This window comes from Durio zibethinus, chromosome 5 (genome assembly GCF_047325235.1).
Source record: "Durio zibethinus cultivar Kanyao isolate XHJ-2024 chromosome 5, ASM4732523v1, whole genome shotgun sequence".
NCBI lineage: Eukaryota > Viridiplantae > Streptophyta > Magnoliopsida > Malvales > Malvaceae > Durio > Durio zibethinus.
Window position 1 is genome coordinate 2,873,117 of NC_143166.1, and position 12,164 is coordinate 2,885,280.

Below are 12,164 nucleotides of genomic sequence, written 5' to 3' on the forward strand. Positions count from 1 at the left end.
AGACAGAGGATTTTGCATCAGGAAGGATTGTTAAACTCCAACATGGTAAGGCATTTCAAATCTTAAATTTTGAACTTTAAAATCCCAGGCAGATATGATTCAAAATTCAAAATTTTTAAATTTTTGTGATTTAAAGGCCAATCAAACAAAGAATGTAGCTTTTAAAATCCAAATCAAAATACTTGGCCCCAAATTACATTGCTATGTAAAACACTTGGAAATTCTTTTTGACGAATTTTTCAACGCAGAATGTAATACACAAATGATAGTTAATTCAAAATTTCAGTTAGAAAGCAGCCTAAGATGAGGCAAAATAATTCCATAATAGGTACTTTGGCAATACACCATATAAGATGACTAAATTATGGGAAAAAATGAAGTGAGTTTAAGGCTTCACTTGAAAAGTCACGTAAGACGATCCCTAGCCAATTAAACAAGGAGACAACTTTATGAACAAAATTCAAATAAACAGCTCCTTTTATAACATTGAAAGAACCGGTAAACATTTACAGCTTCAAAGCTCAAGATCTTTTGATCGTCTCCCACCAGAGAATTTTTCTCATCATATATAATATTATATTACAAGATACATAATTACCTTATAAGATTTGCTTACATGCAATCTTATATGGACAATCTATATTATTAACACGTAGGACAATTCTTTAATTGTAGTTGCCTACTAAATAGCTTTATTATTTAAATTTTAAAAATATTTCAAATCTTCAAAAAAATAAATTTATCCAAATCTTTTTATGTTAAATAATTTATAATCTTTATCCTCATTTAAATGAAATAAGGTTATTGTGATCACTCCAATGAAAAAAATTAAAAATCAAAATCTCATTTAAAATTACCTTGACCATTTTTTATAGAACATGTACATATTATTTATCTTACATTTAAACTATGTAAGTACATTATAAAAAAATTTTGAAGTTTTGAACTTCATTTATTTATTTATTTGTTATTATTATTATTATATGTTATGTAAAGCGTGGATATATTTAGAAATTAGATATTGTGTTATTATTAGATTTGTAATATATGTTTTCAATATTTTTCATCTTAAATCAATCGATTTTTGTGTGGTAGTCAATAAAACTAAATACATGCATGAAAGATGTGAATTTTTATAATTTCATCATGTATTGTAAATATATAACCAACTTTTACTTTAAATTATTTTTCAATGTATAAATTTAAGAAAAGTGTTATAAAAATTAAAAAGATTTCTTTAATAAGTTAAATAAGGCCATAGGTCTATAACAACATATGACACTTATAATTTTTTTTTAATTTACAATACAATAATATTTTTTAATGTTTCATATGTCCTATGATCTATATAGAACAATGATAATTATTTATAAAATTCCTTAAGAAATTAATTAAGAATAAAATAGGTGAAAAACTATTTTTATATAGATGGTGAATTAAAACTTTGGTGTGTAGTTAGATCGACATCACATAGATGAAAAAATAATTATATGGGACAAAACATTCATTAACCAATAAATTAATTTTTAATTAAAATAATGCTAAATTTAAAACAAATTAAATTATTGATTTTTTTTACCATAAATATGCAAAAATAAATAACCAAAAACAAAAAAATATTTTCATTAAATTTAAAATCGCGCATATTTCTTCTATCTTTTCTAATTTTCAAATACCTTATTATTAGTTCCTTTTTTCAAATTCCAAAAAACACATATCCCTTTAAGCCTACTAATAATATGCGCCAAGCCATTTTTTCCCAATATTCAATTTTCTTTCAAGATTCATATTACTTTTATGATTTTGATGTTTATTTTACTTATAAGATTTCTTCTTTTAACATTATTTTTATTTAATTTTTTTTTATTTGTCACATATTTCTTGATTTTTTTTTCAATATTTTGATTAAAATCATAATTTAGTAAAGGTATGTCAATACTTCTTCTATTATTTAATTAATCTTTCAATATTATATTTTTATGTTCTTCAAAAAAATCAATATTATATTTATATTCAATTATTTTTTACTTTTTTATCCATACTTCTATTTTTTCACATTTGTTTTCAACATTTAGATAAAGATAATAATAGTAAAGTTCAATTTCTTATGAAATGTTAATTGAATATATATAATTTATATTTTATACATGTCATAAAATTTTAAAGACTTAGATATAATTGTAGGAAAAATATAAATTTTGGAGTGTAAACACATACTTGAATAAGTAAAATAATCCATACATCTCATGGGTCACAAACTAGTTAATATAAATATTTCAATTAAAGTTCATCTGCGGCTTTTAAAATAAAAAATTTTGCTTAAAACCAATTGAAATGCCAGTCCAGTCCTGCTTAACCCAGTTCAACTGGGTGCTTGACTGGCTCGACAAACATACGGTATTATGGTTCGATGTACCTTACCAGAATGGATAGGCCAACAGTTCCAGTTGAACCAGTCTGGCCAATCCAGTTTGGCTTCTAAATCACTGGGTTAACAACTAGAGATTCACCAATCACTTAAATTACCTACTCAGAAATAAAATATTAAAAAAAAACTAGAATTCTGAGTTTTGACGAGTTGAACAAGGAAGCATAACCAAGAAGATGTGACAAGATGTAAATGAATAAACTTTATTAACTGCTAACAAGGACAAAGAAAAACAGGAAACAGAATGGAGGAAAAATCATAAAGGCAAAACAGATGCAGACCTGTGTCAAATACTTGAATGCGTCAACAACTGGAGTAATCATATCCATGTATGTATGCCTCAATCTGAAAATGTCGGAAGTGCAATGAAGCCACATAAACAAAAGTAAACAACACTCGACAATGCATAAAACTCAAAGCATAATCACTAATAAAAATACAATACCTGGTGAACAATTGTTCGTAGTACAGTCATTGGATTAGCATGAGCAAGTTTTGCAACCATCTGTCCTAACTGCTTCAAATTTTCCTTAGCAAGCCGTTTCAAAATCCACCTAGTGTCCAGCTACAAAAAAAAAAAAAAGCAGAGGTGCAAATGGAACTTTTGAGGTGCACCATACACAGCTTTGACAAGCAATAAGAACACTATCAAGAAGACACACTACTCTACCTTCGCTGTTTGTCTTGCAGCTAATATGGTAGGATTCCGCTCATCATCCTTTTCCCACTCACCATATAACCGGTATCGCACCTAAGCAGATGAGATTCACCTAGCAAGATTGTCTACCATGTCTAATAAATTCTCAAAGGGAAGTAACAAATAACTGATGGAAGCCCAACCTCATAGGAAAGGAGATTCGTTACTTCCCAGATCTCTTGCCCAACTGCTGGATTTGCAGGTACCAATTGCAAAGAAGGAAGTAGACATGCTCCTAATGTTTCCTCTACCCTTGACCTGGCTTCCTTCAAGTGAAGATGAGGATTTCGATATCCACCAGTAACCATTTCTCCATTTAAGGCTCCATCAGCATTAGATACGAGCTCAAGGGCAGACAAGTAATAACCTCTCAAAACTCTACATACCTGCCAATCGCGAAAATGTGCGTAATCAACAATGTACTACTAGGACGAGAAAACAAAATCAAAGAGAAAGCTAATTATGAGCACATTAGAAACACTAAAAGAATACCTTCTGCTACAGTAGAGTGTCACAATAGAGATGAGGTCCAACGGTAGCCAACATCTGAAAGAGTTCCTTAGGAAGATCAATAAAGGAGCTACCGACTGATGAACTTGTTGTATCCATGTTATCAGCACCAGATCCTGAGGGAGACCCAAAGCTTTGGAGATGTGTCTGGCGAACGCTATCATATGCTAAAGAGATTGACTTTTCAATGAGCCTGAATGAATATACATTATAGTTAAGAACGAAAGTACAAATCAATATGAAACAAATAATTAAGCTTCTGCAAATGCCTAAACCATTAAAGTGAGTCCAAAATGTCAGAAACACAAATAGAAAATGTCTTCAACTAAAACCACATCAACACAAACATGTGTAAGACAGTCAGATGTACGAGGCAATGAAATTCAGAAGTCCCAAATTCATATACCCAACCCACCTTCGTGATAAAGAAAAGGCATCCATAGTGTTTATCTAAATAACCCTCTACAGATTTGAACATGCGCCACTGGATTAAGGGGTGAAAGGCGATCAAACAGAATATGGGCATGGTACCTGAGAAGTATGATATCTTAAGTGAAAATCCGAAAGATCAATAATAAAAGTCACAAAATTCTCAAAAAGAAGAAAAGCTGATACAGCATCAACTGTCTTCTCTTTGAGGCTAACAAAAGTACTCAAAAATTAAATGAATAACACTCTACAGTAGGTCATTCACAAGTATAATAATACTGTCAACACAATCACATAATTGCTGCTCAAGTAAACTTTTACAAGCTTTTAGTAATTAAAGCTGTCATAGGATGATCTGGTGCTGCAGACATCCCAATTTTAAAATATGCGAAGATATGACCTAAGCACACAGCTGGTTACAGAAAAGTAGAATCTCAATTCACCAGTACAATTTCATATCAAAATTTCAATAGAGAGCAGGAATGCCCAGAACAAACTCGGAAAAGAAGGATAGGAGGAAAACAAGTTGAAAGTGTCAAGTGTGTAAACAAAGACAAAATCAAATAAACAGAAACTGGTATGTTCAATTTAAAAGTTGCAACAAGGAAACAGTGGAACAAGATTGAGGAAATAATTTCAATTAAAAGTTAGATAGAGAGAAAGAGTGGAAAGAAATTGATAGAAATTCCAAAGCACAACAAAGCCAGCTCAAAAGGCAGCAAAGTACAATCAAGCTTACCAATCATCTACAGAAAGAAAGCCAGTAAGCAAGCCTAAAGTCTGGTTATTTTCAAGCTGCGACAGCCTCAGTTTCCATATCTAGAGCAGCAAAAAGGTCTATTGTTACATTGCCTTGTTTCTCATCCTCCATGAGATCCTTACCAATAGCAGCAAGATTTATTTTTCCAATTTTGTTAGCCTGCAGAAATTAAGGTGCATACAGAGAATTGCAGGATAAAACAAGTTAACAATATCCGGAGGTAACTTGTACAGATTTAACCACAAAAATTGTTCATCAATCTCTCTGAAGGAGGGCAGGGGAATGGAGAGTTATCAATGCTTAAATCAAGTAAATGAAAATTATGTAAATAACTCAGACACGTAAATGCTTTAAGAAAGAAATGGAAGCACCACAATCTTTTATTGAAGCAAGAATTTCTAGCGTAAAATTGTAAATAAAAACAGTGAATACCTCATCAGGTCGTTTTGCAGAGAAACCATTATAATGCTCAAACGCTTCATCATCCTTGGGAAGTAAATGAGCATAGCTGCATATATGTATAAATCAGATAAGCTGAAAATTACATATAGAGACAGCTGATTTAAATGTCAAAATAAGCCATCAATAGGAAAAACAAAATTATTAACATCAACTATATACTAAATGAAAATCCATGAAACAAGTCACATCACATCAGACCAGTGACCATGTTGACACAACATATAATGCACATAAGCATTTTATTTATCACTTTGCCACTTCAAGCATGGATTATCAAATGTCAAATGGTAACTATATCAAGTTATACATCAAAAGTGTTTGGATCCGACTTCAAGAAGAACATGTTCCATTACTATATAAAACTTTGATTCTGATATCAACATTTAAAGACAATTACAACAAACAGCAGGACAAGTAAAAATGTGCAAACTGGATTTGCTCAAAAATTAGAACAACAGGAATCACCATATTGGAGGACAAAGGATCTCAACAAACTCACATGCCATCAAGATCAATAAACTCTTCCTTCAATAGCAAACCTGCAAGCTTAAAGAGACCAAACAGTGTAGGAGTATTTACTTCCATGCACTGATAGTATTGAAACTTAAAACCGAGAATTTGTGAAGCACGAGACTGCATGAAATCATAAAGAAACCATGAGACTGCATGAAATCATAAAGTGTGGAAAAATGAAAGTATATTGAAAAACTTGTGCATGGAATCATACAAACATCATAGATTTAAATACAACTATCTAGAGGGTAAACTAGGAAACTAAATATTCCTAAATCTAATCCCTATAATCAAGGAATTGTCAATCCTAATATTCTGTCCTTAATTTTAGAGATATAAATTCTCAATTTTAGGGATACAGATATATACAGATTACAATCAGCAGATTACAGAATACAACCACTTGTAACTAAATGTTTTCCCACACTCTCCCTCAAGCTGGTGAATAGGTGTTTTCCATTCCCATCTTGGAAATAATTTCCTAAAATGTTGTACTGTTGAGGCCTTTAGTCAACACATCTGCAAGTTGACTTTTGGTTGATACATATAGGGTGCAAATCAATCCACTGTCTAGTTTTTCCTTTATGAAGTGCTGGTTTACTTCAATGTGTTTTGTTCTGTCATGTTGCACAGGATTGTGTGCAATGCTTATTGCAAATTTGTTATCACAGTAAAGTCTCATTGGTCCATCCCATTTGATCTTCAAGTCTTCTAGAATAATCTTTAACCATAGTAGTTCACAAATTCCTTGAGCCATTGCCCTAAACTCTGCTTCAGCACTTGATCTTGCCACCACATTCTATTTTTTACTCCTCCAAGTTACAAGATTACCACCTAGAAAAGTGCAGTAGCCTAAGATAGATCTTCTGTCAGTTACTGAACCTGCATAATCAGCATCTGTATATGCCTCTAGTACCAACCCTGAATTTCTTTTAAACAAGATACATCTCCCAGGATTAGCCTTCAAATAGTATAGTACACGGTAAACAGCCTGTAAGTGTACTTCTTTAGGACTATGCATAAATTGACTTATCACACTAACAACATATGCTATGTTAGGTCTAATATATGAGAGATAAATAAGTCTTCCAACTAATCTCTGGTACATCTCCCTATCCATAGCAGCATCTTCATTAGCTTCTCCAAGCTTATGATTAGGATCTATAAGGGTACTTGCAGGTTTACATGCAAGCTTCCCAGTTTCCTTCAAAAGATCCATTACATATTTCTGTTGTGAGATAAAAATACCATGACGTGAGTAGGCTACTTCAATTCCTAGAAAGTACTTCAATCTCCCTAGCTCTTTTATCTCGAATTCTCTGGCCAAACACTGTTTTAGAGACTCTCTTTCTTTTTTATCATCTCCAGTTACAATTATATCATCAACATACACTAATAGAACTGTGACCTTCCCTGAATCTGAGTGCTTGATAAACAGTGTGTGATCCCTTTGACTCTGTTTATATTCCATTCCTAGCATCACTTTGGCAAATCTCCCGAACCAGGCCCTAGGAGACTGTTTAAGGCCATATAAAGCCTTTTCAACTTGCATACTTTTTTTGCTTCTAGATGACCCCCAAATCCCGGTGGAACTTTCATATATATATTTCTTCTTCCAAATCACCATGTAAAAAAGCATTCTTTACATCAATTGTTGAAGCTCCCAATTGTAATTTGTCGCCAAGGATAATAAAATCCTAACTGTATTCATCTTGGCAACTAGAGCAAAAGTTTCCTGATAATCCACTCCATAATTTTGAGTGTAGCCCTTAGCCACCAGCCTGGCCTTGTATCTTTCAATAGTACCATCTGTCTTATACTTTACAGTGAAAACCCATTTACACCCAACTGGATATTTTCCTACAGGCAACTCTACTAGTTCACATGTCTTATTTTTCTCTAAGGCCTCCATTTCTATTTTCATCGCCTGCCTCCATTTCTCATTGGATAATGCCTCAAATAATGTAGTTGGAATAGAAATAGTATTTAGGCTCACAAAAAAATTTTTATGGGATGGTGAAAACTTTTTTGGGTATAATGGATGTTTAGTACATTCTCTAGTTTCTTTCCTAATGGCAATAGGTAAATCATAATCACTAATTTTAGGAGAGCCATGCTCATTTTGAGAAATAGAATCAGAGACTGTAATTACATCATTTCCAGAGTTAAGATCAGGTTCTTGGATTTGCACTAGTTCAGGAGCTGGAACTTTCTTTCCTGAGTACACCTGTAATTCTTTCACAAAATCAAGAATAGTATTATCCTTAATCACAACTTCTATGTTTGGAATGGGTTCAGATTTAGAATCAGTGTTTGACTTGGACTTTTAAGAAATGGGTTTAGGCTCAAAAGAATTAATAGGCGAAACTGTTTTGGAGGAAGATGACAAGTCAAGCAAAAAGAAGTCTTTATCTATAAATGATGTCTCCCCATGAAGATAAGGTTAAGTAAAAAATAGTTTACTTTCTTCAAAAGTGACATCTGCAGACACATAGAATTTTTTGGTAAGAGGATGATAGCACTTATACCCTTTCTGAGTTGATGAATACCCCACAAAGATACACTTAATTGCTCTTGGATCCAACTTTCCCCTATTATGACTGTGAACATGAACAAATGATGTACAACCGAATATCCTAAGTGTGAGGTTGTTTGTGGTATTAAGGTTGGGATAAAATTATAAAAGTAGTTCCATAGGAGTTTTAAATCCCAAAACCCTTGAAGGTAACCTATTTATAATGTGAGTAGCAGTGAGAACAGCTTCCCCCCAGTAAGATTTGGGCACATTTGCTTGAAAAATGAAGGCTCGGGTTGTGGCTAGTAAATGGCTGTTTTTTCTCTGTACTACTCCATTTTGCTGTGGGGTATTAACACAAGATGACTCATGGATAATCCCCTCATTTTGGAAATAGGTGGATAGACTCTACTTGAAATAATCTCTTACATTATCGACCTAAATCTCTTGATTCTCACTCTAAATTGATTTTGAATCATATTTTGAAAGCTAAAAAACACACTATTCACATCTGATTTGGATTTAAGTAAAAAAACCCAAAAAACCCTGGTACAATCATCTATGAATGAAACAAACCATCTTGCCCCAAAAATATTAGGAACTGTAGAGGCACCCTAAATGTCACTATGAATAAGTAAAAAGGAGTAGAACTTCTTTTGTTACTAATTGAAAAAGATACACGTCTGTGTTTTGCAAGTTCACAAACATCACAATTAAAATCTTCAACGTTTAATCCTTTGAACAAAGAAAGAAACATTTTCTCAAAGTTCCAAAAAAAGGATGTCCAAGACGAAAATGATAAAGCCAGATTTTGTCTTTATTGGAAGATTGTTCAAAAAGAAATGACAAAGGTAAACTATTCTTGATATTACTTATGTTGTTGGATGTCTCAAGATAGTATAGTTCATCCTTCTCCTTAACAAGTCCAATCTTCTTCCCCGAACCTTGATCCTGAAATTCACAGTAAGAGAGATAAAAAGTTACATTGCAGTTCATGTCTCTAGTAAGTCTTTGTATAGATATCAGATTAATAGACAATCTAGGAACATGAAAAACATTTTTAAGAACGAATGAGGGATTAATTTGAACATCTCCTAATCCTGCCACTGTAGTAAGTGAACCATCTGCAACAGTAATTTTCTTATTACCAGGACATAAGGTATATGTACTAAACTTTTGTGAAGAATGTGTCATGTGGTCTATGGCTCCTGAGTCAATGACCCAAGAACTCTTAATGGACTTATCTGAGACATTTAATCCATGAGAATTAGAGACTTTACCTGCACTAGAGTCTTTACCTGAGTGTGCCAAGGAGCATACACCAGTAGCCTTTTCAAGAGTTCCCAATAGGCTTCTCAATTTCTCAATCTCTTTTTTATCCAACTCTCCTTGTTCCAGAGACTTCTCCTGGTTTAACTCCATTGCAGTCATGTGAGCTTGTCCTTGATTTCTTGGCTGTCCTCCTTTATAACCCCATTCTTTGCTTGAAGTTGAAGGTTTTCCATGTAGTTTCCAACAACGATCTCTGGTGTGCCTTGGCTTCTTGCAATAGGTGCACCAAAGATTGTCGCGATTTGAAGTTTTAGCCGAATCACCTTTCCCATTCTCACTGACTGGTAATTGTTCTAAGCTTTGGTTCTTCCCACCATTAGAGACCATAGCAAATCCTTCTACATGCACACTGTCAAGCATCACTCCTCTTCTACTCTCTTCTGCTCTAACCATGGATATCACTTCATTTAAAGAAGGCAGATCCTGTTTTCCCAGAATTTGGACTCTGACTTGATCAAACTCAACATTCAATCCAGCAAGAAAATCATAGACTTGATCTTTTTCAATAAATTTCTTCAAAATTGTTGCATCTTCACTGCACTTCATTTCTATGCACCGATAGTGATCCATCTCTTGCCAAAGATTTTTAAGAAGAATAGCATACTCTGTGACTGACTTATTCCCTTGTTTGAGAGCTGCAATCTTGATCTTTACCTCATAGACTTGAGCAACATCTTTAACTTTGGAACAGGTTTGACGAATTGATTCCCAAATGTCTTTGGCCGTGGACAAAAACATACAAGTGTCACTAATATCTGGTGTCATAGAATTCCACAGCCATGACATAACCATAGAATCCTCTTCATCCCAAGCCTCAAAATTTGGATCTCCTTTCTCAGGACCAATGCCAAGAAGATGGCTCAATTTTCCTTTCCCTTTTAGAAAGGTTTGAACCAACTGAGACCACTTCAAGTAGTTCTTTCCATTCAATCTATATGCAGCTTGGATATTCTGTAGTTCCCCTATGGTTTGACCAGTTGTTACTTCTCCAAATCGAGTAGTAGCAGCAGATTCTGCAATTTCTGACATGGTTACCTTTCTCAGGACTGAAACGAGTATAGGCAATGAAGGCCAAAAAGGAAAAAAAATAAAAGTATGACAGACTTAACAGAATTTGAAGGCTATGAAGGCCTAAAAAAAAACATTCAGCAATGAAGGCTGAAAAATTTTCTTCCCAAGAAGAGTCTAAAGCTCTGATACCATGTGAAAAAATGAGAATATATTGAAAAACTTGTGTATAGAATCATACAAACACCATAGATTTAAATACAACTATCTAGGGGGTAAACTAGGAAACTAAATATTCCTAAATCTAATCCCTATAATCAAGGAATTGTCTATCCTGATATTCTGTCCTTAATTCTAGAGATACAAATTCTCAATTTTAGGGATACAGATATATACAGATTACAATCAGCAGATTATAGAATACAATCACTTGTAAATAAATGATTTCCCACATAAAGAAACAAGCAAGAAAGATTTTTCAGATGCAGGATAACATAGAATTATCATTACATCTCAACCAGAATATAATGATATCCGAACCTTTGGGAAGATGGGAATCAATTGCAAAAAAGCATTATCATCTGGCTGAAGCTCGTAACACTCCAACACCTAAAGGATCAGAAAATTATTGTCTTCAAAGAATTAATCCCAACTATCACATTCTTAACAAATTCATTCAACAGATACAACACACTGCAAAGTAGGCTAAATCATCAAGTGGAATAAGATGATTGACAGAGATTAGAAAAAACTTACAATGTCAAAGTCCAGATCAAAATGCCCAATTAATGACTGCAGAAGTTACACACTAATTACACACTAATTACATTATGTAACCACAACTAAGATGAAAGAAATACTAGATAGAACAAGGTCAAACCTTGACAATGCCTATTCTTGCTGTTGATGCATTTTGAGTTGAATCTTCAGAACCTCGACAAAGGAGAGTAACCTACAGATGCACAACACAGTGATATTAAGGATAAAAACTTCAAAAGTAATCACATGGTCCAGTAGCTCTAATCCAAATTAGATATCTAACAGTCCTAATCCTAGCCTAAAAAAAATTCTTCTGACAACTATTGATGTGATTCTAAATCCCTTATCTGAACTAATTTGGCTTCTCTTTAACAACAATTCCAGTTTCTCTACTAGTATTGAATCACTAATCTGATTTCTGGAATCACCTTAATGGTTTCCCATTCACATCATGATTTCTGTTTGTATGCCCAACAATAATCCACCATGGTCTGTTTGATATGTTGAAATCAACCACAATATAATTTTGCAAATCCACCAACATGCTAGAAAAAAAATGAAAATTACTACAGGGTTACAGGAGCATCAAAATAAACAGCTAAAAGAATAACAAATGCCAGACCACAAGTTTCTAATAGGCAGCGAGACATCAATAAATAAATCAATGAAAAAGCTTCATACCACATCTTCAAGAAAATATAACTAAAAGGAGAATACATGAGCAAATATTTTCCATGAAATTTTATCAAAT

General features: G+C 33.2%; 1 protein-coding gene and 1 pseudogene across 3 annotated transcripts in view; both read right to left on the bottom strand.

Annotated features, from left to right (window-relative positions):
• LOC111283239 (THO complex subunit 2-like) overlaps positions 1-12,164 on the bottom strand; it is a 31,764-nt pseudogene that overhangs the window by 15,527 nt on the left and 4,073 nt on the right. The window contains exons 7-18 of the transcript XR_016342086.1: positions 11,535-11,606; positions 11,411-11,446; positions 11,195-11,263; positions 5,786-5,919; positions 5,257-5,332; positions 4,804-4,983; positions 4,092-4,166; positions 3,618-3,834; positions 3,269-3,511; positions 3,099-3,179; positions 2,869-2,993; positions 2,710-2,767 (exon numbers count right to left, since the gene is read on the bottom strand). The product of XR_016342086.1 is annotated as a THO complex subunit 2-like (transcript). The remainder of the gene's footprint in view (positions 1-2,709; positions 2,768-2,868; positions 2,994-3,098; positions 3,180-3,268; positions 3,512-3,617; positions 3,835-4,091; positions 4,167-4,803; positions 4,984-5,256; positions 5,333-5,785; positions 5,920-11,194; positions 11,264-11,410; positions 11,447-11,534; positions 11,607-12,164) is intronic.
• On the bottom strand, positions 8,957-10,626 carry LOC111283237 (uncharacterized). Of its 2 annotated transcripts, none has more exons than XM_022871702.2 (2): positions 9,613-10,626; positions 8,957-9,265 (listed from the first exon to the last, which is right to left on the bottom strand). In XM_022871702.2, exons 1-2 carry the CDS (start codon positions 10,436-10,438, stop codon positions 9,231-9,233), a joined length of 861 nt encoding a protein of 286 aa, XP_022727437.2. In that variant the 5' UTR covers positions 10,439-10,626; the 3' UTR covers positions 8,957-9,230. The 2 variants fall into 2 exon arrangements, with proteins under 2 accessions (XP_022727437.2, XP_022727436.2); XM_022871701.2 differs by having other exon boundaries at positions 9,595-10,626.

What these genes read in the sequence shown, in the direction of transcription:
- LOC111283237 (XM_022871701.2), bottom strand. Translation starts at nt 10,438, where the DNA reads ATGGTTATGTCATGGCTGTGGAATTCTATGACACCAGATATTAGTGAC. An exon ending in AGGTAAAGACTCTAGTGCAG is followed by an intron (nt 9,266 to 9,594) that starts GTAAAGTCTCTA and finishes TGTGAATTTCAG; the next exon opens with GATCAAGGTTCGGGGAAGAA.